Consider the following 22,177-nt stretch of genomic DNA (forward strand, 5'->3'; position numbering starts at 1 on the left):
GAGTAATAACATACTAATAATGATAAAGTCCTGCACTGTTAATTTTAACAAGTTGACTTTACTTAAAAAATGTATGGAAACTCACTGCCTTGAAAAAAGTAAGTTCAATGAACTTAGTAATAGTAAATTAGTGCAACTTTATTGTTCTGCGTAAACAATACTTAATAAACTTATATTTTCTAAGTGAACACAGCTTGTTTATTCTGAGTAAGTAACACTCAATAAGCTTAAACTTATTAAGTGAAGACAACTTGTTTATTTTAAGTAAATGACGCTTAATTAGCTCATGGTTTTTAAGTTAATCAAGCTTGCTTTTTTTAAGTAAATACTTAATTAGCTCACATTTTTTAAGTGAGCACTACTTAATGTTACTGACTTGTTTTCTGGTTCAGTTTACCAGAAAACAAGTCAGTAGTATTAAGTAGTGCTCACTTAAAAAATGTGAGCTAATTAATTATTTACTCAGAAAAAGCAAGCTGCATTAACGTAAAAACTATGAGCTAATTAAGTGTAATTTACTTAAAATAAACAAGTTGTCTTCACTTAACAAGTATAAGCTTATTGAGTGTTACTTACTCAGAAAAAGCAAGCTTGATTAACTTAAAAACCATGAGCTAATTAAGTGTCATTTACTTAAAATAAACAAGTTGTCTTCACTTAATGAGTTTAAGCTTATTGATTGTTACTTACTCAGAATAAACAAGCTGTGTTCACTTAGAAAATATAAGTTTATTAAGTATTGTTTACTCAGAACAATAAAGTTGCACTAATTTACTATTACTAAGTTCATTGAACTTACTTTTTTCAAGGCAATGAGTTTCCATAAATTCTTTAAGTAAAGTCAACTTGTTAAAATTAACAGTGCAGGACTTTATCATTATTAGTATGTGATTACTCAATTATATTAAGTTGTCTTAAGTTATGTTTTTAAGTTAATGAAGAACATGTTACACCAACTTGAAAAAATTAAGTTAGTAGAAATTTTTCTAAAACTTTGAGTATACACTACTAATCTATTTAAGTACTTTGAACGTTCGGATTTACAGTGTGTAAACTGAACCAGAAAACAAGTCAGTAACATTAAGTAGTGCTCACTTAAAAAATGTGAGCTAATTAAGTATTTACTTCAAAATAGCAAGCTTGATTAACTTAAAAACCATGAGCTAATTAAGTGTCATTTACTTAAAATAAACAAGTTGTCTTCACTTAACAAGTATAAGCTTATTGAGTGTTACTTACTCAGAATAAACAAGCTGTGTTCACTTAGAAAATATAAGTTTATTAAGTATTGTTTACTCAGAACAATAAAGTTGCAATAATTTACTATTACTAAGTTCATTGAACTTACTTTTTTCAAGGCAGTGAGTTTCCATACATTTTTTAAGTAAAGTCAACTTGTTAAAATCAACAGTGCAGGACTTTATCATTATTAGTATGTTATTACTCAATTCTATTAAGTTGTACTTAAGTTATGTTTTTAAGTTAAGGAAGAACACGTTACACCAACTAGAAAAAATTAAGTTAGTAGAAATTTTTCTAAAACTTTGAGTATACACTACTTAATCTATTTAAGTACTTTGAACGTTCGGATTTACAGTGTATTTTCATATAGTTTCAGTTGTTATTTCACCAGAAAAATCCAAACAAAGATTCCACCATCCACCCTGCAGCTCATACTCTATTTTCTTATTATCCTAATCTTCTAAACCTCTCCTGTGATGTTCCCCATCGGACAGAGTGACTCATAGCTTTCATGTTGAGCCATGAAGGGCAGCTCCCGCAGCGCAGAGAAACAGTTCAAACAGCCTGACCTTTGTGATGGGATTCGACACGCCCAGTGAGAGTGCTCAAGGACAGATGCCACCATCATGTCACTCTGGGGGGCCACTGGGTGCAGAGCATAGTCATTCAGTGCATAGGCGTAATTTACAATTCACTAAATATTGCATTAAAACACATGTGATGATTTGAATCTGCAGAAAGTTTTGAACAACACAGGAGAATGTTTCCCTTTACATAATTAAAGGCACACTATGCAAGATTTGTACTTTAATATAACAGCTTTGAATTAATTTCGATGGTAAACAAACTCGTAGTAGGGCGAATCATCCCGATAGCAAAGCAGGGGAGGTACTTTGCTGAGAAAACCAGCAATGCAAGTTTAGGAGGTGGCGCCCCGCTAAATCTCGCGAGAATCACAAATTGCTTTACTACTGTCGGTTCTGCGAACATCCGCTACACAATGTGCACTATAACCTGATGCAGAAAAGGAACAAATTGTTGCAGAAAGATTCACCACAATGCAGGAAAATAAGTGCTCAAAATTTCCTGGGGGGGTAGGACCCCAAGAACCCCCGTTAAGAATTTGTTCAATGATGAAGCAAATGGCCTCGCAAGAAGTGGACCCAAAGTTACTCCCTTGATTCAGTGGATGAGTTGGGTGTGTTTCTAAAAAAACGCCTAAAAATAGAGCTGGGATCATCTAAGCGGCCACAAATGGGTTTTAAGCTCCCAGACCAAGACTATCTGTGAGTAATGAGTATAGAGGCAATGAAAGGTCTCCCTCACAAGATCAGAGAACTCAATCACATTAATTTCACTTACTTTTAAAATCCTGATTTCTCTGAAATCAGCTGTTGCCTCTGTAACCTGCTAATGACAGCGCTGATGGGTTTGTTTGGCAGGAGGAGCAGGAGACTGGAGAAAAAGGAGCAAAGATAGAAATCATTGTTACAGACATAAAGTAATAAATAAAGACATAGGGCTACTATATAGTGGTTCAAAAAGTGAGGTGTGGGGACCTTTGATTTGTCTATTAATTAATGAGCTGTTCACTATTAGCAAGTGCAAATTCAATTTTGAAATGACTTTACTGGTCTTGGAATTAAATTTCTAAATCTACATAATAACTTCTTTACTTATCTACATTTAAAGTGCACCTTATTAGGAAGTGGTACTAGTATGATTCACAGCTGCATTATCAACCAGAAAGCTGTAGGCCTATCAACTGTACAAAGAAGACTATTATGTCAACATGACTGACAGGTGTAGAAGGTGGATAAAACATATTGTGAAAAGGATGACATTAAAGCCAATGTGGAGAGAAAAAACAGAATTACCTGTTATGAAAGGTTTCTTGTCATAGTAACATGATGCCAAATAAAACGTGCGCTATCCATTTGTTCACAGTCGGACATAAATACTGGTGAGGTTCATTCAGAGTAGGCTACTCATAGTGTGCGATGATGTCACATGAAATCCAATTAGCTGGTCTTCTGTTCATATCTACATGTTTGATGGACTCAAAGTTGCCACTAGATCCAATAGAACTTCTATAGTAAGGTGACCAGGGACAAAAAAAAAACTTTAAAATTAAGACAAAAGATTGAAACTGAACCTGACATTTTGTACCGAAGAAGTACTTCGTTTGTTGTCATTAGCAATGAAGGGCAGATTGGATAGAGCTATAAAATATACACCTGCAGGTCAGCTATAGATCCACTGGAGGCGCTCTAACTCCACATAAAGCTCCTGCTGCACTCTGCTGACTGTAAATGAATGTAAACTGCAGAGAAAACCTGCACGTGTGTGTTCAGCTTGTTTGAAACTACACGACATCATAGTTCCCGAAGGCTTGTAAGGAACATATTGATTTGTGTCCGAGTCTTAGCAATATGTAAGCTACATAGGCAGAATGAGCATATCTAGTAGTTTAGAGGCGACTACATTTCCCATCAGCCTCGGGGGCCGCATCAATTTTCCTTTTTCAGTGCCGTTTTCTTGGTTTGCAGCTGGATCAGCTGGATGAACGCGCGACTGCGCAGCAGCAATAGTCTTGAGGGAAAAAATCTGCAGATTTTTATTGAGAGTTTTTCTTTAAAAAGACAACATCATACATAGAAGTACAAATTTCTACTTAGTAATTAAATAAGTAATTAGATTTTTTGTATGTTCTTCTGTGAGTCTAAACTTCGGACGATTTGGATAAAAATATTTTAAAGCATCTGTTCGGGGAGTATTTTCGCTTAACACCCCGTATTTGATCACCTGTAGCCTACAGGCAGCAGTGTGTGGACTGAATCAGTGTCAGCATCAGACTTCAGTTGGACAGACGAGCCTCCCGTGCCAACGCCTTTTCTGCCTCTCTCTCGGCTGGGAAACTTCACACCGACCCAAGGGCTCGTTTTGACGGCGTTTCCCTTCGACCCATGAGCTGCTGAAACTATAATCCGACACTAAAGAAGTAGTTTGAGAGTGAAAATGGGCTGCACGATCAGCGCCGAGGACAAAGCTGCGGTGGAGAGGAGTAAAATGATTGATAAAAACCTACGGGAAGACAGAGAGAAATCCTCCAGAGAAGTGAAACTGCTTCTGCTCGGTATGAACTATGTTACTGTCTCTCTTTTATTTTATTTGTATGCATGCAATCAGTTTAATCACCATGAATGTTTGGCTACTTTTCACTATTACACTACAGTCTTTAGTTTATGACTCTATACACTCCTCCTCCTTCTGTTGGTTTAATGCAGCTGTGGCTCATCATGTCTCCACTGACAGAACTTGTAGAAGTAAACCGGATGCTGGTGGTGAGAGGGAAACTACTGTACTTTTAGCTTTTCTAGAGTTGTTGAAAAGTGCTCAGAGGATACTACGGTATGTGTGACTTGTCACAAAGCACGTTGTATGGAGGCCTGTTTTACTTCATTGCCTACAAACAAAACGTTACAGCTGCAGGGAATGCTGAAAATGCTCATAGTTTAAGGAGCTAAGCACTAAGAAATTAGAATGCTTAACTATTGGAGCTGGACATTCTAGTAGTTTTAATTTCTTTAGTTGTTCCACATCATTTTGATGTCTAAGATAATTAAACAAAACAATTTCTGAGTCAGATTTGTCCCATAATGACTTCTGTAATAGTTTTGCGCTTTACATTATCACAAGTTCAATGTGATAATTAGCAATAACCTAACTTGTGCTTTTTTCTTGCTGTATCTCTACACACTGTACATTTCGTATAGAGATTAGATAGATTATTAGATATAGATTTTGTATTAACCTTACAATAACTTGAATAGCCTATTAAACATTTGGTCCATAAAAGATTGCTTAATTTGTCCAACAACCGTTCAAAACTTCAAAAAATATTCAGTTTACCATACCATCACATAAGAAAAGCATCAAATCCTCACAATAAAGAAGCTGGAAGTGGCTAATGTTTTTGCTAGAAAAATCACTCACATGATGAATTGATATATCAAAATCATTGCCAATTAATTTTCTATTGATCAACTAATGGATTTATCAACTCAGCTCTATCTGTAGTAATTTAACTTTTTTAGAAATAGTTAGACATTAGATAAAATATTGGGCTGTTACAGTTAACTTCAGGTCGTCTCAATGGAGCAAAACTTCAGCTGCGTGATATTGGTGAATTACAGGTTCAGTGTCATGACTTTTTCAACACTGTGTACGGATCACACTGTGTATGGATTTACGTCACAATATCACACCTGGTCAGAGGAACTGCTGTTTGACAGACAGCTGTGTATTCTTTGTTCGTAAGGCGACTATTCATTTACACTATTTATGCCATCACAGCAGCGTAATTTAAAAAAGAGTCATAAAATAATGACAAATTGTCCCTATTTTGCTTTAAAACAATCAGTGAAAGGCCCCATTTGTAGGATTTAAAATTGTGGCATGCTGACACACTGACACCACAGCTATGTACACGATAAATTGTTACCAACGAAGGATAGGCTACAGTGACAAAAGTCTGATACGCGTCCTGTAGTGTTGAGAGGCCACTATCTTCAGTCAGTGACATTATGCTGGTCGACAAAAAAGTCGACATTCCATGAGATTATACTTCCTTTCCAGCCTTTTTTTGTTGTAGGGAACGTGTTAGCGAACCCTATTTTCACATTCAGCAGATCTTTGCAGTTGTGTTTATGGCTAACTGTTGTTAGTCCAATATTCACTCTCTTGTAGCTCTGTTTTGTTCTCCAACATCTCCAGGTAGAGGTAATTGGCTCTTAAGGTGCTAAATGCTCCCCTAAGTTCACCAGCTAGTCGCTAACTTTGTCTGCTGGTGTACAGTGGTTGTTGTTTTTTTTAGCTGGAAAAGATGCTGATGTGGCCGGGTTGGTTCAGTGGTAGAGCAGGCGTACAAATTACTGCAAGGTTTATGCCTCAACGCAGAGGTCCAGGGTTCAAATCCGACCTGTGACAATTTCCTATGTCTTCCCCCTCTCTCTCCCCTTTCTCACCTAGATGTCCAATCAAAATAAAGGCAGAAAAAGCCCCCCAAAAAAGAAAAGAAAAGATGCTGATAAGAGCGGTGAGAGGTGACCAAACAGTACATTTGTGGGCTGTAAAACCAAAACAAAGCTGAAATACACTAAAATGCTCAGTAGAGCTTAGGGGAAATGCAGAGTTTGGTGATACTTCTCTGTGGGTCCATCACATCACTTCAAGTGAGCCCTTTCATATACACATAGTCATTTTATTCATTGTTTATATACAGATATTGATTAGATCAGCTTTAACCAAAGCTACTCTCTGAGCACCTTTGTGGAATGTTTTGATGTCAAATTAAAAAACAAATGGTAAATTCTTACCCACTCGTCAAATGAAACTACACTGAAGTACAAAAAGTATAAAAAGGTTGAACATACAGCATCAGCCAGGTGTTGCCTCCAAAATGTTTTGCACTGTAAATAAGTGTGCACTACACAAGCTGATTGCACTGATGCAATTCTTGTGCAACACTCTTAACCTTGTTTGTGAGACTTTTTTATACCTCATGAAATGTTGTGCAAGACATGGAACAATTTGTGTCAAATGAATGATATGATGTGAAAAAATCTGTGCTGTTGAAACGCTGTAGTTTGGTGACGAGATGGGTGACTGACCAGAGTCCTCACTTGTTACCAGAATAAATGTAGAAAGTATTTAATGAAATGGATGATTCATTGTTCAAAAAGATGAGTGCAGATGCAGTTATTAAATTAGTCATTGAAATTAAATAATCACTACATTAATGTATGCAGCAGGACTTCCTGAAGACATACATAATGCACTGATTACACATGATGCCCACGGAGTGCTGTGTCTCAACAAGATATGTCATTTTATTGACTGTGAAAAATCTCCTGATGACAAATCTGAATGGCTTGTTGAATCCCATGTTTCCTGATCTAGGCAGCCCACAAACAAATTACTTGGTTGTCTTATTTCTCAGTTTGTGGGTTGCTAGGCACTCCAGATACCGAAATGTATGTACACAAGCTCTGAAAAGTAAGTGTTTCATGATATATCACCTTCAAACATTGTAAGGATAGTATCTGTGATTTGTTCTGGAGGGCCAAGAACTAAGTGTTAGGTAAGTCCCTGAACTTTTTTAGATCAGACTAGGGGCAGTGGTGGCAGTGGTGGCCAAGGTGCTAAGCTTGGGACTGGGAGGTTGCCGGTTCAATCCCCTGGATAAAATCTGGGTGGGGAAAGTGAAAGAGCAGTGCTTGTCATTACAACCACTGAGGTGCCCCCTGAGCAAGCTCAGGCATATCAGACTGTGGTTGTACTGGGCATGCTTCCAGGTTTGAATGTTTAACTGTGTGAATGTGACAGGTCATTGTTGCAAATGAGAATTTGTTCTCAATTGTCTTAAGCTTATTGAGAGAGGGACCCCTATTAACTGTTAATCGGCAAAAAGCATTCTCTCCATCACTCGCTACGGTACATTCAAGAACAGATGAAGACAGAGAGACTGGAGAAAAGTCACATTTCACACTCACATTTCAAGCATCAGCGATGTATCTTTCAGAATTAACACTTTTGTTACTGGAAACAGCCTGTTCCTAAATTGCTAGCTGTTAGCAAATGACACGTATACTTTAGCATTGCTAGTGAACTATGTCATGGCAGATGTGTATTGCACAGGACCCAAGGAAGCGCATTGTCAAGTTTGAAGTTGTTTGGATGAGTGGTTCTCAAGAAAGCTGCAAGCAACAATACCAGAGGCCAAGCAATTGGACCGTTCCAATCGTTTTGAATGGGCACTGCACTAGTTTTTACTAAGAAAGGCAGTTGTCCTTTTATGTTTGTAGTGAATTTTCTTGCACCTTGATCTAAAAGATATGGCAGAACAAAACCATACTGGTAAATCTGCTTCCTACCATTTCAGAGTAACTTATACCCACAACTGTGAGGCGATTTTTATCAAACTGTTTCCACTGTTTTGTTGATAGATTACAGCCTGATTGCGTCGTTTTGTTGCATGGAAGACAAGCTATTTTAGGTAGTCGAGCCCTGAGTGGTAATGACTAGTTTAATGTTGGATCACTTTGTCGAGGATACAGACGAATCCCACCAGCCAGCAGCTAACTGAGCTGTGAGGATTAACTTCAAACCAATATGTGTGGTGTTGCCAATGCAGGCTAAAATCTTATTGTATGGACACATTCATTTTAAAGTTCTGACCACGGAGTTGAGGGGAAGCGATTTTTCCAGGCAGTGCCCTCCACTCCCTGTCTGTGCTGGAACAAGAGAGTTATAGGGGAAAAACAAAGATGAGTTTGGCTGCTGCTCTTTGTACAAAACCACAAAGCTGGAGAGCCAACTCAGCCGTCCAATGAGAATGGTCTCCTGTTTGACCACGAACAGTAATTCATATAACAATCTGCATTTCAGATTCTTGTTAAATGAGGCTTGGTTTGGAGCCTGACTCCTGCATGGGTTTGGACGACTCAGTGATCTGTGAAAAGTTGGTTTGTGAACTGGCTGGAAGCCATGGCTGATGATCAGCCAAAAAATGCCATGAATAGGAGAATCGGTGACGGAGGGAAGGGATCAACACAAATTGTCCTCCCTGTCTGTGTGAGCGGGAGTAAATCTTTTTTGCTGGTGACAGCTTTACTAAAGAATTTGTGGATTTAATTCTTGTTGGAAGGCCATCTGAACATGAATCTACTAGAAGACAGACAAAATTAATCTGCTAAGGATTCCTAACTAGCAGTAGGTGTTTCGCCACCTTATAGGGAAAAAAACAATATTAAGACAATGTAAATCCTTATTTAAAAAAAATCACAGGTTCAGACTTGTTCCTGGCTGCTTTAAAAAAGAAGCAGGTATCCATATTTCAAATTCCAGTGCCAGAAAACTCCTTCATCCTGCAGTTGCTGATAATTATTGTGGTTATATTAAGCAAAAGGGGCTTCACTACCAGTGTAAACTCACCCCAGATGTTTATGGAAATAAATTCTCACTGGTTGTGTGAGTTTGACATCTAATGTTTCATGTGCACACATGTTTTCATGCCTCTTTCATTAAATTCAGCTATGAAAATTGCTGATTCTACTGTAGAGTTAGCCAATGTATGGCACAGATCCTAGCAGTGACTTGGTCGTGTAATATAACCATCGATCTGTTAGGGGGGCTATATTTGGCACAGCCAATGAATTATGCTGCCAATTTGCCCCAGAGGCCATCTTTGGTACTGCAGCAGTATACATGAAACAAATCAGAAGATGGTTAGCTTAGCTTAGCATAAAGACTGAAAACATGGTGAAACTGCTAGCCTGGCTCTGTCCAAAGTTAACTGGTGTGCCTGCCTGTCCCAGCGGAAGTCTAACTGCACCGCGACTGCTTTTGGCTCGCCATTAATATTATATTGCAGTGAATGCTGTCTGCGTGGAGTTTTGAAAAGTTTAACGACACTTGCAACTGCTTAACCAGCATTGCCGTGACTTACTGTGACGTTATCAAACTGCAGAGTCAATGTAGTTTTGATCCGTCTGCACCGCAGCTCTGCGTGTGTCGGAGCCCTGCTCTCTGTCAACATGCAGAGAGGACAGATAAGCTCGCCCCTACAGGCTCTCAGGTCCCAAAATTTTGCACCATTTGATATTTCTTGAATCGGTAGTACTGACTACGGTCGGTACCCAAAAAAGTATCAATTTTGGTACCCAACCCTACCGGTTAGACTATATGCTCGGCTATTTCTTGGTCAAACTTCCTGGTGGCTTTTATGTGCTTTTCTATTTTTTAGGGTTTTGGACTGCTGGGCTGAAAAAAAAAAAATGTCATCACCTTTAGCTTTAGGAAATACAGACATTTTTCACATTTGATGAACCAGGATTAATTGAGAAAATAATATCAGATTGTTGATAATGAAAATAATTGTTAGTTGCAGCCATAGGCGGACTGGCAATCTGGCAGTTCTGGCAAATGCCAGAAGGCCGATGCATTCTTGGGCCGATTTGGGCCGCTGGAAAAAAGAAGAAAAAATGCGGCAACACAGGTGTTTCACACAAGTTTGACAAAAATATGCAAGACGGCTGCAGCCTGGAGCCTCCCGTCTGGTCGTCGGGTTTCTACTTTTTAAAATAAAAGCTTGCGTCTGGTCCACTATGTCTTCGTACTCTGGTGTTTTGGGTGTTTAAGTATGTAATAATATGTTTTAAATATGCAAGCATTTCCATTCTATTCTAAGATGGTGGCATGGTAGTTTATTTGAAGGTTTTATGAATTGCTCCAGTGTGTGGGTTGCTTTGCTTCTGGTAAAGGGGAATACGAGATCATGAAAATAATTTTCCTATTCAATAAAGAAACCTTCTGTGCTGGTTGACAACACTGCATGTTGTGATGATGCTGTTATGCAAATATACTGCACAGTGGGTCAGAGAACAAGTTGCTGTTTGTTTTGTTTATATTGCAGACAGACTTTTTAATCATATGTGATGTTTTTATGGCCCCTCTGTTCTCTAATGCCCAGATAAGCATAATATCTGGGATTGTCTTTCCAGTGGAAAAACACTGGCTCAGCCAGGAGTGTGACAACTGTTTCCTGTTTGGCTGATTGTTGTAGAAATACTGTAAAGGTTCCTCATGTGTACATTATTGTCCCAGTCATCATTATCACAATGGCCTTTATTGCAATTGAGGCTTTGATATCAAGCTAGTCATCAGTTCAACATTTGTCACAGATGGACAATATTGTGAAAGCTCTCACTTCCTTATGAGGCGCCCCAGCTCATCACACTATTCATTATTTCCCATGATGCTCTCTGTGTTTCTACACCTCTTCAGCGCCAGCCTGTGGTATACACATTTCATGATAAGCAGATAGCATCTGATTCCTCGATGTGACACTGGCATCTGTGTCTTTCTATGGCTGATGACAAATAGCAAAGCAGAATTAATGCACCCACACACCAAAACCGCTGACTGGTGCATCAGATCACTGCAGCATGCAAAGGAGAACTTCATGATCGTATACATTCCCTCAGACCCCAGTTATTAAAATTGATCTCAAGCGTGCTTTTTCTTTTTTTTTTTTTTTTACACAAACATACTGTACACTGCATTATTAAATGAGATCAGATTAAGTTCATCCGCTATGAAAAGCTGGTTGGATCCATTGTCTATATGAGAGGTGTTTTTGTTGCTGCTCTCGTATAACTACTGTCCCTTTTTTTCAGGTGCTGGGGAATCTGGGAAAAGCACAATAGTAAAGCAGATGAAGTAAGTTACAGCTTGTAACACAGTCCTGATAACCCTGCACATGATATTATATCAAACTCCTACATCCTGTTAGAAACCTTGATGCTATTTTTGTATTACGTTGACAAAAGACAGTCCCTCACTCCCACTTTTAGCTGCAGCCTTGTTGTCAGAGGTTAATAAGGTGGGGAGAGCTGTGGCTAGAAACAGGGTTAATCTTTGTGGAAATACTGTGGAGGCAAAGTGGGACCCTCATTTCACTCTGCTTAGGCAGTGTAGGAAGCTTCCTTTTGCATAACATGTTAAACAATGGCCACAGAGGCCAGCCGTAGCCTGGCAGGACCTGAATAGGCTCCCCCAGTTCCCACATTAGGCATGCTGCATGCTCACCAAAGCTCAAATTCCAGCACTAATGACAGTGTTGCATGAAATGTTTGAAATCTGTAATATGTTAACATTTGTTAAAGCCATTGTTCACACTGTCAAATATTTATATGGACTCTAAGAAATTCTAACAGTTTGGATTTTGTTTCTTTGTCAGAATTATTCATGAAGATGGCTACTCAGAAGAGGAGTGCAAGCAGTACAAAGTGGTGGTGTACAGCAACACCATCCAGTCCATCATGGCCATCATCAGGGCGATGGGCCGGTTAAAGATAGATTTTGGGGAACCTGCACGGGCAGTAAGTTAACTACATTCAATAAACATGACTTTTAAAGAGCCATATCCTCATTTGTGATATAATACTTAAATTACAAAATTAAAAATAAAGTTTACAATGAAATTATTGTCTTCATTGCCAGGACGATGCCCGCCAGCTGTTTGTACTGGCGAGCTCGGCGGAGGAAGGGGTAATGTCGGCAGAGCTGACCAGCGTGATTCAGAGACTGTGGAGGGATGGTGGAGTTCAGACCTGCTTTGATCGATCACGAGAGTATCAGCTCAACGACTCTGCTGCATAGTGAGGACTCTGTTCACTTCTCTACATACAGACTCACCAAGGGCCAGCTACAAGCGTATTACATATGTCAAATTACAGATGCCTGCACTGTGGTTCAGGGAAAATAATCTGCCAAACAAATGGTTTCTCAAATAATTTAGTCTTGCAGTCAGTCTTTATAGAAGAATAGAATAAAATTCCTATTGTCATTGCACACACATAAAGACAGCACATCGTATCACGCTCTGAAAGCCACGCCCACCGGAGGGGAAAACAATCGGCGCCACAATGTGCAACTAAGGGCTGAAATGCTGAAACAAAGTGCCTGTAGCTAGCTAAAAACATCAGATTTAAGCATTTCAAAGGATTTTTTTTTTTAGCAACATACAGTATGTCTACCTGAGAGGACAAGTTAGCTGTTAATAAGCTAATGTTAGCTATGTACTAGCAAGCTAATGCTAAATAGTTTTCTGATTTATCCACATACCACTATAACAAGAGCTGCATACTGTCAAAATGCTTTAGCTTAACCTACAGTATTATATATATATATATATATATATATATATATATATATATATATATATATATATATATATATATATATATATAATATATTTTAACTGACTTGGATATTTGATTTTAACTGACTTGGATATTTGACTTAGTAACAAAATCCTTCCTACACATGTAACGTTGGGAATAATGTTAGGTTAGTGTCAGGATCCCACAGTCTGCAGCAGCTTATAAAAACTTAGTTATGGGTTCTTTACCATGTTTGTGCATCCCACCACACGGCAGCTTTTTGTTGTTTGCTGGCAGATGGAATTGACGAGGAGGCAACTTTGGAGAATTGTTTTCCCCTCCGGTGGGGTCGGGACTTACATGCACTCTGTCTCTATAGCAATCCTGATGGTGCTTTCACACACATCAAACATTAATAACAAATAGAGAAAAATACAAATATATATTATAGAAAAAAATATGAATTTGCTGTGACTTCTTAAAAACAGTAAAATAGCTGAGATATTGCACATTTGCCTTACAAGTAATATGGTTGGGAATAAATAGGTACAAAGAAATATACAAAGGTGCAGTTGGAATGTAAACATCTGTGCAGTGTTCTATACAATGCAGCTGTAACTGTAAGTATAGTATTGCTGATGGTCAATGTAGACAGTCGGTGTCAGTGTTTGTCAGTGTTCAGTTCTTTATGGCTGTGGGAAAAAAGCTGTTTTTAGTCTGTCTGTGATTTAATGGACCTGAAGCGTCTAACAGAAGGCAGGAGGTCAAACAGATGGTGTCCATAGTGGGATGGGTCTTTTAGTATGTTGGTAGTCTATATCAACGGCGTTTCATGTACGAGGTAGTTCCGGTTTTGCTGGATGTCCCTCATTTTCGGCCGGATGTCTCTCACCTTCCGCTTTCTATGTGTTGGAATTCTAAACTCTGGTGGATTTATGAGGACTATGGTTAACTGCTCCTCAGATCTCTGCAGGATAAATCCAGACAGCTAGCTAGACTATCTGTCCAATCTGAGTCTTCTGTTGCACGACTAAAACAACTTTTGAACGAGCACATGTTCCACCAAAACAAGTTCCTTCCCAAGGCTATTTTGCTACGTCTGCCCAAGACGATTGTGATTGGTTTAAAGAAATGCCAGTAAACCAGAGCACGTTTTTCTTTTATCCAGTAATGTGTGGAGCGACCAGACCTTCCTCAGCGCTGTGGTGGAAGGTCTGGCAATGCAAGACTATTATGTTGGCTGTTCTACTGAGGCAGTTAAGGCTGAAAACTTGACTTAATCCTACAGCAGAAAGGATTAGTTGATTAATCAATCAGTCAATCGGCAGAAATATAATCAACATCTTCTCTGTTGTGATGATTGGCTCTTTTCTTTAATTTATGTGATAATAAACTGAATATATTTAGGTTTGCGACTTCGGACAAAACAAGAAATTTGATGACATCACATCGGCCTTAGGAAATTATAGTTTTTTTTCACATCATCTTACATTTTATAGACCAAACAATGAATCTAATAGTTGAGGAAAATAAATTAAAAAAATAATCTTCAATTTGCAGCCTTACCTGATTCCAAATCAATTTCCAATGAAACAAGTGTAATTTTCTTGATATTACTCAACTTATTGACACTTTACGAAAATTCCAGATGGAAGTGAAACTGCTTCAACAATTTATAGGGAAGTTAGAAATTGGTTCATCCCTCTCCTACTCTTAAACTGGCGAAGACATTTCTCGTAATCTTGTTTCTCTCTTCATAAGAAGGTGGACAAGTTTGACTCCGTAGTTTTCCTTCCTCATGTCTGTAACATTTCCACTGGAACAAAAAGGAAGGCAAGATGTGTCTTGTTCTCCATGGTCTTGTGTCAGCTTGTCGTACAGCTGATTGCATTCCTGAAAAAGGAGAAACTTGAAGGACAATATGATGGGAAAATGTTTCTGTCAACTTGCAGCTGTTATATATATATTACTTCACTTGACAAAATAGTTTCAGATTATGATAGTCAGCCACTGGATACAACTATCTGATGAAGAAAATAAAGTATGAGCTAAATATAGTCCAGTCTTGTATTATCTTGACATGGATAAAGGCCAATGTTTCCTGTTGCTGTAGCGTTTATATCACACTCTCCTTGAAAGAAAGTTGCTCAAGGACACTTTGTTTATTTTGAAAACAGCCTGTCATGGTGCACTTTGTCCACACTGCGAGTCAAGAGGAACCAGGGTAGTTAGTCTGTTTTTACTCAACCCACAAGGAGCCAGTGTTTATCAAGCACCAAAATATGAGCCCATATTTAGTATGGAGTCCTCAGACATCTGTCTGCAGAGCAAACCCTCCACTTCACCAGACATAAGTGTCCAAAAAACATTTTGTCACTTTGCATTGTGTCTTTTTTTGATAAAAAAAAAGCCCTGGATAAACTAATATTCCTATGTGGTGTCCGTTTTTATGAAGCACATATTGGGAGATGCCTGTACTGCAGATACCGCTACAGTAAATTTGTACTGTGATGTGTGTATTGTCTCAGGGATCATCTTCATATACCAGTGAAAAAATGTAATGTCTGCGACACTGCTTTAAACCCCATATTTAATGCAAAGGCAACGTTTCGACCCTGCTGGGTCGTCTTCAGGCAAAAACACCCAGCAGGGTCGAAACGTTGCCTTTGCATTAAATATGGGAGTTTAAAACATTACATTTTTTCACTGGAGTAGGTTTAATTTGTCCTGCACCTGCCAGAAGGTGGGATGTGCACACAACTACTTTTTTGAGAATCATCTTCATATACCCATGTCTTCTGTCTCTCAGCTACCTGAATGACCTGGACAGGATCTGTCAGCCAGACTACATCCCGTCTCAGCAGGATGTGCTACGCACACGTGTAAAGACCACTGGCATCGTTGAAACTCACTTCACCTTCAAAGATCTCTACTTCAAGTTAGTGTTGCTGTAATTTATGTGCTCATGATGGGCACTGGCCTCAGGTGGGCTGCTTGTGCCATAAAAATAACTTATTACGCTTAACAAGCAGTCAGGGCCTGAGCTGGTTTCAGTCATTAACTGTTCTTATTAACTAAACACAGGGATTCCCAACCTGGGGGCCTGGACCCTCCTAGACAGATTATTACCGGGGCAGGAAACATTGAATAGAACGATTTTTTGGACTGCAGTCTTTAAAATAATCTCTGAAATACTGAATAGTTTTACCTCTTCATATGCAAATTGTGATGATGGGTCACAAGAAAAAAAAGGCTGGGAGTCATTTTATTTTATGAGTGTGATGTTGTTTTTCTTTCTTTCCATTACCTAACAGCGGATGATCATCGCTGTCAGAAAAAATTAAAACACTTGCACATGCATTACATTTTGCAGTATCTCAACGTTATTTATACTTCATACTAGATCTATATACATGCTAGTTATACTCTAGCTGTCTGTGTTTATCATGTTGTCATAATGCTCCCTCATCATATTGATTCATTTTGTAGTTATTTTATGAGTGATGCATCCAGTCACAGATGATTTTTCTTTTTTAGAAACGGCATATTGAAGTGCCGATTTTCGAGCCTCTTTTATAACTCACAAATGCTGCTGACTGGCATTCAGCCTAATACGACCCACCTTTGTAGAAGTAAATGTGATTACATCTCTTCAGTCCTTTTACATTATTTCCTTATCTAGCTCATGTACTTATACATATTGGTGAAACATTTACTGTAATAGCCTCTCTGGCCTGCCTTTGTAACCCCATAAAAAACGCTCATGATCTGGAAATGTGCAATCACTGAAATGGTGTTGAAGCACACAGCGGTATTTCATTTCTGTGTCAGTTAAACAGCACTGTGCAGATTCAGTTTGCCTCTGAGGGCCTCAGGTGGAGGCAGCAGACACAGGCACGTGTGTGTATGTTTGCTCTTGCCCTGGATTTACGAGGACACTCATCTTCATAAAACACTGGAATTAAAATGGCATTACAATTCAAATAAGCACATATTCAATGTGTGTGTGTGTATGTATGTGTGTGTGTGTGTGTGTGTGTGTGTGTGTGTGTGTGTGTGTGTGTGTGTGTGTGTGTGTGTGTGTGTGTGTGTGTGCAGGATGTTTGATGTTGGGGGTCAGCGCTCGGAGAGGAAGAAGTGGATCCATTGTTTTGAAGGAGTCACATCTATCATTTTCTGCGTAGCACTCAGTGACTACGACCTCGTCTTGGCTGAGGATGAGGAGATGGTAAGTAATGGGTGCAAAATGATGTTCTATTAAAATTTCCTATTAAGTAATGACAGTGTGACAAGCCGGGTTTTATAGCTTGTAAGTGCTGGCAAAGACACAACAGTACTTCTTCCATTTAGATTCAGCCACTAAAAGTCATGTAAAATTTGTTTTTATTAGTCTGTATCTTTTACGATGCTTTTGGTACACATGCTATTTCATTTATGTGCCACACATAGCCTTTGGTTCAGGTCGGAGTAGACATCATAACCGGCACTGTAACAGTTGAAACCAAAATGGTCATCATTAATTTTTATTATTCACACCTGTGTTAAAATGTCTTCTGTGAAAACGGCCTATTATGGTATGGCTCTTTCCGCAGAACCGGATGCATGAGAGCATGAAGCTTTTCGACTCCATCTGCAACAACAAGTGGTTCACGCTCACCTCCATCATCCTCTTCCTCAACAAGAAGGACTTGTTTGAAGAGAAGATCAATAGGAGTCCGCTCACTATCTGCTACCCCGATTACCCTGGTGAGACAAACCTGTGTATTAGCAACTTATTGAAGTTTTAACGTGAAATTGTTATAGGGTGTGTCATCGCTCTTGTGTTTCTAGTGTGTGTCTAGTGTTTTGATGAATGGAAATCTTTATTTATCTATCTTATGTATCTGAGTATTAACTATCTGGAAATGCGTGATTGTGCTCTGGATTAATTTGACCTTACTAAGAGAATAAAGCACACTGGATCTCATACTGATTCTGCAGCAAAAGCCAGTTTTGAGGTTGCAGTGTGTGTTAAATAAGCTTTGAATATAAAAGATGTGCATGTTTGATCTAGTGACATTTTTACCAATCAGACAAAGGCTCTGTGTTTTACTGTTAAGCTGTTTTATCGCACGTGAACGTCCTCACTATACCAGCATATTAAGTTTAACTAAATCGTTCACTGTAGCCCATTTTACTTGTCAGTTTTGTTCACCCAGGTCATTCTAATGTCAATGATGGATTTTGACAGTTATATCTATTTATAGTTCTCGTAACACAAGAGTTTGTGTCACGGTTCATCATTTTTAACTTCTTAATTGTGAGCATCACTAAAGGCGTTTTCTACAGAGCAGTCACACAATTTAACAGCCGCTTGCAGAATAAATTTCCTGAATAATTATAAGGGCCCTTGTTTGCATTTCAAATGTTTAGCTGGTAATTTTTTTTCCACTTTTAAACAAAAAACAAGCTCAAAGCACCATGTAAAAGGTGACAACTGACAAGCAGCTCACTGGCAGTAAACCACAGCTGGTCACAGATTAATGGCATCTTTGTTTCGATTTGGTGTGTTTAACCCATATTGTTGAAAATAAGATGAGCTGTTTTCCAGAGATCATACAGGATTGTTCCATGTAAATTATAACCAACTTCTTTTTTATAAACAACTTTTTTATTGCAGGTGGGAACTCATACGACGAGACTGCAGCTTATATCCAGGGCCAGTTTGAAGACTTAAACAAACGAAAGGACACCAAGGAGATCTACACCCACTTCACCTGTGCCACAGACACCAAGAATGTGCAGTTTGTGTTTGACGCTGTCACCGACATCATCATCAAGATCAACCTGACGGAGATTGGGCTCTACTAAAGTTCAGGCCCTGTAGGTCAGCACAATGACTTTAACCTGCACTACTGATTATGCAGGAATGATGCAGACATGATGTTGTTGTCAAAGCCAACAGTTTTTAGATTCATAACTATAACTATAGTCACACTATACAGAATTGCAATGAAATTTGGCATCCATCTTAATTACTTTGGTCATCACCTGAGTTTTTATATAGTGCCGCTAACATGTATCAAATTCACAGAATATGTCAGCCTCAGCCTTCATACTGAATAAACTGGGCCCATAAAAAAAGTCAGACAAATACAACATGAACAGTAATGTGAACAAGGCTGGCCAAACTGTTGAAACACATGTGGGTCAGACTCCATCCAAAACATAAAGTATATGGACATCAAAGATCAGCATTGTTTTAACATTTTTAAACTCTACACATTACTAAATTAGGCTAAATAATAACTAAGGTTAAAGTTAAATATAACAAACGGTTTGGCATTTTACTGGTGAACATGACCTTAGTCAAATGAAGTTTGAGAAGGGTTAAGTTAAGAAAGAGATGTATGTGAATGTAAAAATGCTAACATGCTTAACACAATGCTAACAGAGCTAACAGAAAATTGATTTGAATTGTAAAATTGCAGTTATAAAGTATACATTATTATTATAAATAAGGCAGAGATATGTGTTTTATGTGTGGATGTAAAAATGCTGACAATGCTAAACGTTATGCTAACAAGCTAACATGCTAATCTTTAAAACACCAAACATGCATTGCTAAATGTAACCGTCAGAACATTGCCATGTTTCTCATCTGTTACCATGCTAACTTTGTGCATTTTAGCATAATAACATTAGCACTCAACTCAAAGTAGAGAGGCTGAAAAGTATAGCTTACACTGAAGTTGTTTTTTTTCTACCTATATTTGTATATATAGCTAGTATATTTTTTTCTGGTGTGTAAAGAGCCAAAAAACATCAAAAAATTAAATGTATTATTACCAAGCAGTTTATGAGTGAAGATGTAAATGACATGTTTAGGGGCATTATATTCATATTCAATATTAATTCATTAATGTTTTTTTCATTTACTTTGCAGGTGTCTTGAGCAGAATCAGGACTTCTGGGCAGGTATGTCTTGTCTACAGAGGGTGAATTGGAACGTAGGTGTTACTAAGGACTGAGCTGGTGGCCACACAGCATGTCGGACCTAAATTCCACAATTTGGGGACTTGATACTACAATTGCTTTTGTCTTAATATATGTTATGATGCAGAGCATACTGGGAGGAAGTGATAAGCGTGGGAGGCTTGTGAAATGATCACTGTGAGATCTGTGGAGTCCTGTCATATTTAAGACCTTTGCATCATTCGGGGGCTGGCAAGAAAAGCCCCTCTGATGTCTCTGACACATTTATACTTTGTCTGTAATATGTACAAGGACCAAAACAAATCCATCACTGCATTTCACAGATTCACATCTGATATGTAAATTCTGTTCACTTTTTTCTGTTGCATCTTCTCTTAGCCTCTCTTAGTCTGTATCACATCACTTTTATTGGAATAATTGTATTCTATTATAACTATTTTTTAGTTGCAATGGTATAGTATTTCCACTTCTGGATGTGTGAATGCAATAACTTATGTATGGAGAGAAGGGTTTTTTGTGAGCAGTTTTGATGTATATAACGTAACCTTTTGGGTCGGGGATTAGTTAGCAAGAGTGTACTCAGTAGCAACACGGCTGTCTACATAGTTAATTATTAACTAGACAACATTGTATTGAACAATATTTTTATACATGAGACACATCACTGCAAATCAATTTGTAAAGGGAGATCTTGATTTGCCTGTGGATCTTTTAATAGTTTTAGAGTTTGAATATGACTAATATTATTCAATCAGTGGAGGTCAATATAGAATATCCTTTTTTTTTCAAGGTACATTTTTTAATCCTATGGATATCAGTGAAGATATATAAACACATTAAACATAAAGTGGGATAGTTTGAAATAGTTTTTTTCTTTGGCTGAAGCCATCACATAATACTACTACTACGACTGCTAACAATAATAATAATAATAATAATAATAATAGGAAGTATGTTACTGATATACAGAGTACTGTAGTGGAGCACAGTTTGGGTTGCATCAGTTACTTCCTGCACAGAGAAAACATCCCTGAAGGTTCAAGTCTAGCTTTCTGTACATTGCTGAAGTTGTATTGTTTTTTTAACATTAAATGATGGCACAAAGTTGTCTTCCCTTCCTTACACCATAATCTTACCACAGGCAACACCAATTAGATGTTATCCACTCTGAAGATTTGTAGTCTTACTTAAACCATGCAGGGAAGGAGGTCATGCAAATTGGAAACACTATTTTGAGACTTTGACATATCTGTATCCTTAAGTTTGTTCCAACTGCTGCACAAACCACAACTCACCAATATGTCCTCATTGTCCTACCTTGTATGTTGTCTTTGTAGTATAACACTCAGGATATAGGAAATATATTAATGATGTGAGTTATTATCAGAACATAGATTCAAACTGTTATCAATCAAGTCAACATGAGAGCATGAATGGACAGATCCAGCACATTCATATTTTTAAGACAATAATCCCCAATTTGTGCATGTTCAGTTTAAAAGATGAGGCTAATGATATTCCATATTTCTCTTTTTCTCAACAAATCCCATTAAAAAAGACCAACCTCAGTGTGGTAGTCCTTCTCTCAAAACTTTCTGACTTTCTTTTCTGCCGCACTCGGCCCCCAATTCCATTTCAATCAGAAGAGACTTCATAATATGTTGATATGTTTGAGTATTGGGCGATTAGACTCCAGGGTAGAGAGGCTGTGGATATATAGGAATGTCCCCCCGATGGAGTCTAGACACTGGTGAGGGTGATGAAGGGATAAAGGAAGCCTGAATATCTGGATGGATGTGATGTGAAGCGATGTTTCTGATGGAGAAACCCTGGGCGCTGGGAATGATGAGAACTGGAGGTGAATGGGCTGGAGGAGGGTTGAAATGTGAAGTATAGTAGTCTTCCTGATTGAACTTCGATAGTTCCTATTAAAGACATAAATCTTCAAAACAAGTCACAAATGTATAGTAAAAATTTTTTTAAAGCCTGAGAAATTTACTAAACCAGTTAGGTACTTCTGAGCAAATGTTAACCAGAGACTATTTTCAGCTGTGGATTAGTACATGTTTGGTGTGCTAGTGAATGTTTACATCTGCAGGACAAATAATGTGAAATCAAAATCAAAAACTACAATAGCAATTGATGTGTATTTAATAGTTTTTAAACAATAATGGAGGTTTATGGCTCAGAGGAATAATCGTTGGATAAATTATTTATTGGTTTTGGTCTTTTCA

General features: G+C 38.1%; 1 protein-coding gene across 2 annotated transcripts; it reads left to right on the plus strand.

Annotated features, from left to right (window-relative positions):
• Positions 1–3,785: 3,785 nt before the first annotated feature.
• gnai3 (guanine nucleotide binding protein (G protein), alpha inhibiting activity polypeptide 3) lies at positions 3,786–21,512 on the plus strand. 2 transcript variants are annotated; one of them, XM_028582381.1, is made up of 9 exons: positions 3,786–4,378; positions 11,481–11,523; positions 12,044–12,185; positions 12,307–12,464; positions 15,778–15,906; positions 17,067–17,196; positions 17,561–17,714; positions 18,628–18,834; positions 19,894–21,512. In XM_028582381.1, the coding sequence occupies exons 1-8, from the start codon at positions 4,261–4,263 to the stop codon at positions 18,816–18,818; spliced, it is 1,065 nt and encodes a 354-aa protein (XP_028438182.1). In that variant the 5' UTR covers positions 3,786–4,260; the 3' UTR covers positions 18,819–18,834; positions 19,894–21,512. The 2 variants fall into 2 exon arrangements, with proteins under 2 accessions (XP_028438182.1, XP_028438183.1); XM_028582382.1 differs by having other exon boundaries at positions 18,628–18,830.
• Positions 21,513–22,177: the final 665 nt, after the last annotated feature.

Source organism: Perca flavescens, chromosome 7, assembly GCF_004354835.1.
Source record: "Perca flavescens isolate YP-PL-M2 chromosome 7, PFLA_1.0, whole genome shotgun sequence".
Classification (NCBI taxonomy): Eukaryota; Metazoa; Chordata; class Actinopteri; order Perciformes; family Percidae; genus Perca; species Perca flavescens.

Bases quoted from the DNA above. Each gene is read 5' to 3' on its own strand.
- gnai3 (XM_028582381.1), top strand. From the start codon at position 4,261: ATGGGCTGCACGATCAGCGCCGAGGACAAAGCTGCGGTGGAGAGGAGT. The intron at 12,465-15,777 runs GTGAGGACTCTG...TCTGTCTCTCAG, and splicing joins CTCAACGACTCTGCTGCATA to CTACCTGAATGACCTGGACA. The intron at 17,715-18,627 runs GTGAGACAAACC...TTTTTATTGCAG, and splicing joins CTGCTACCCCGATTACCCTG to GTGGGAACTCATACGACGAG.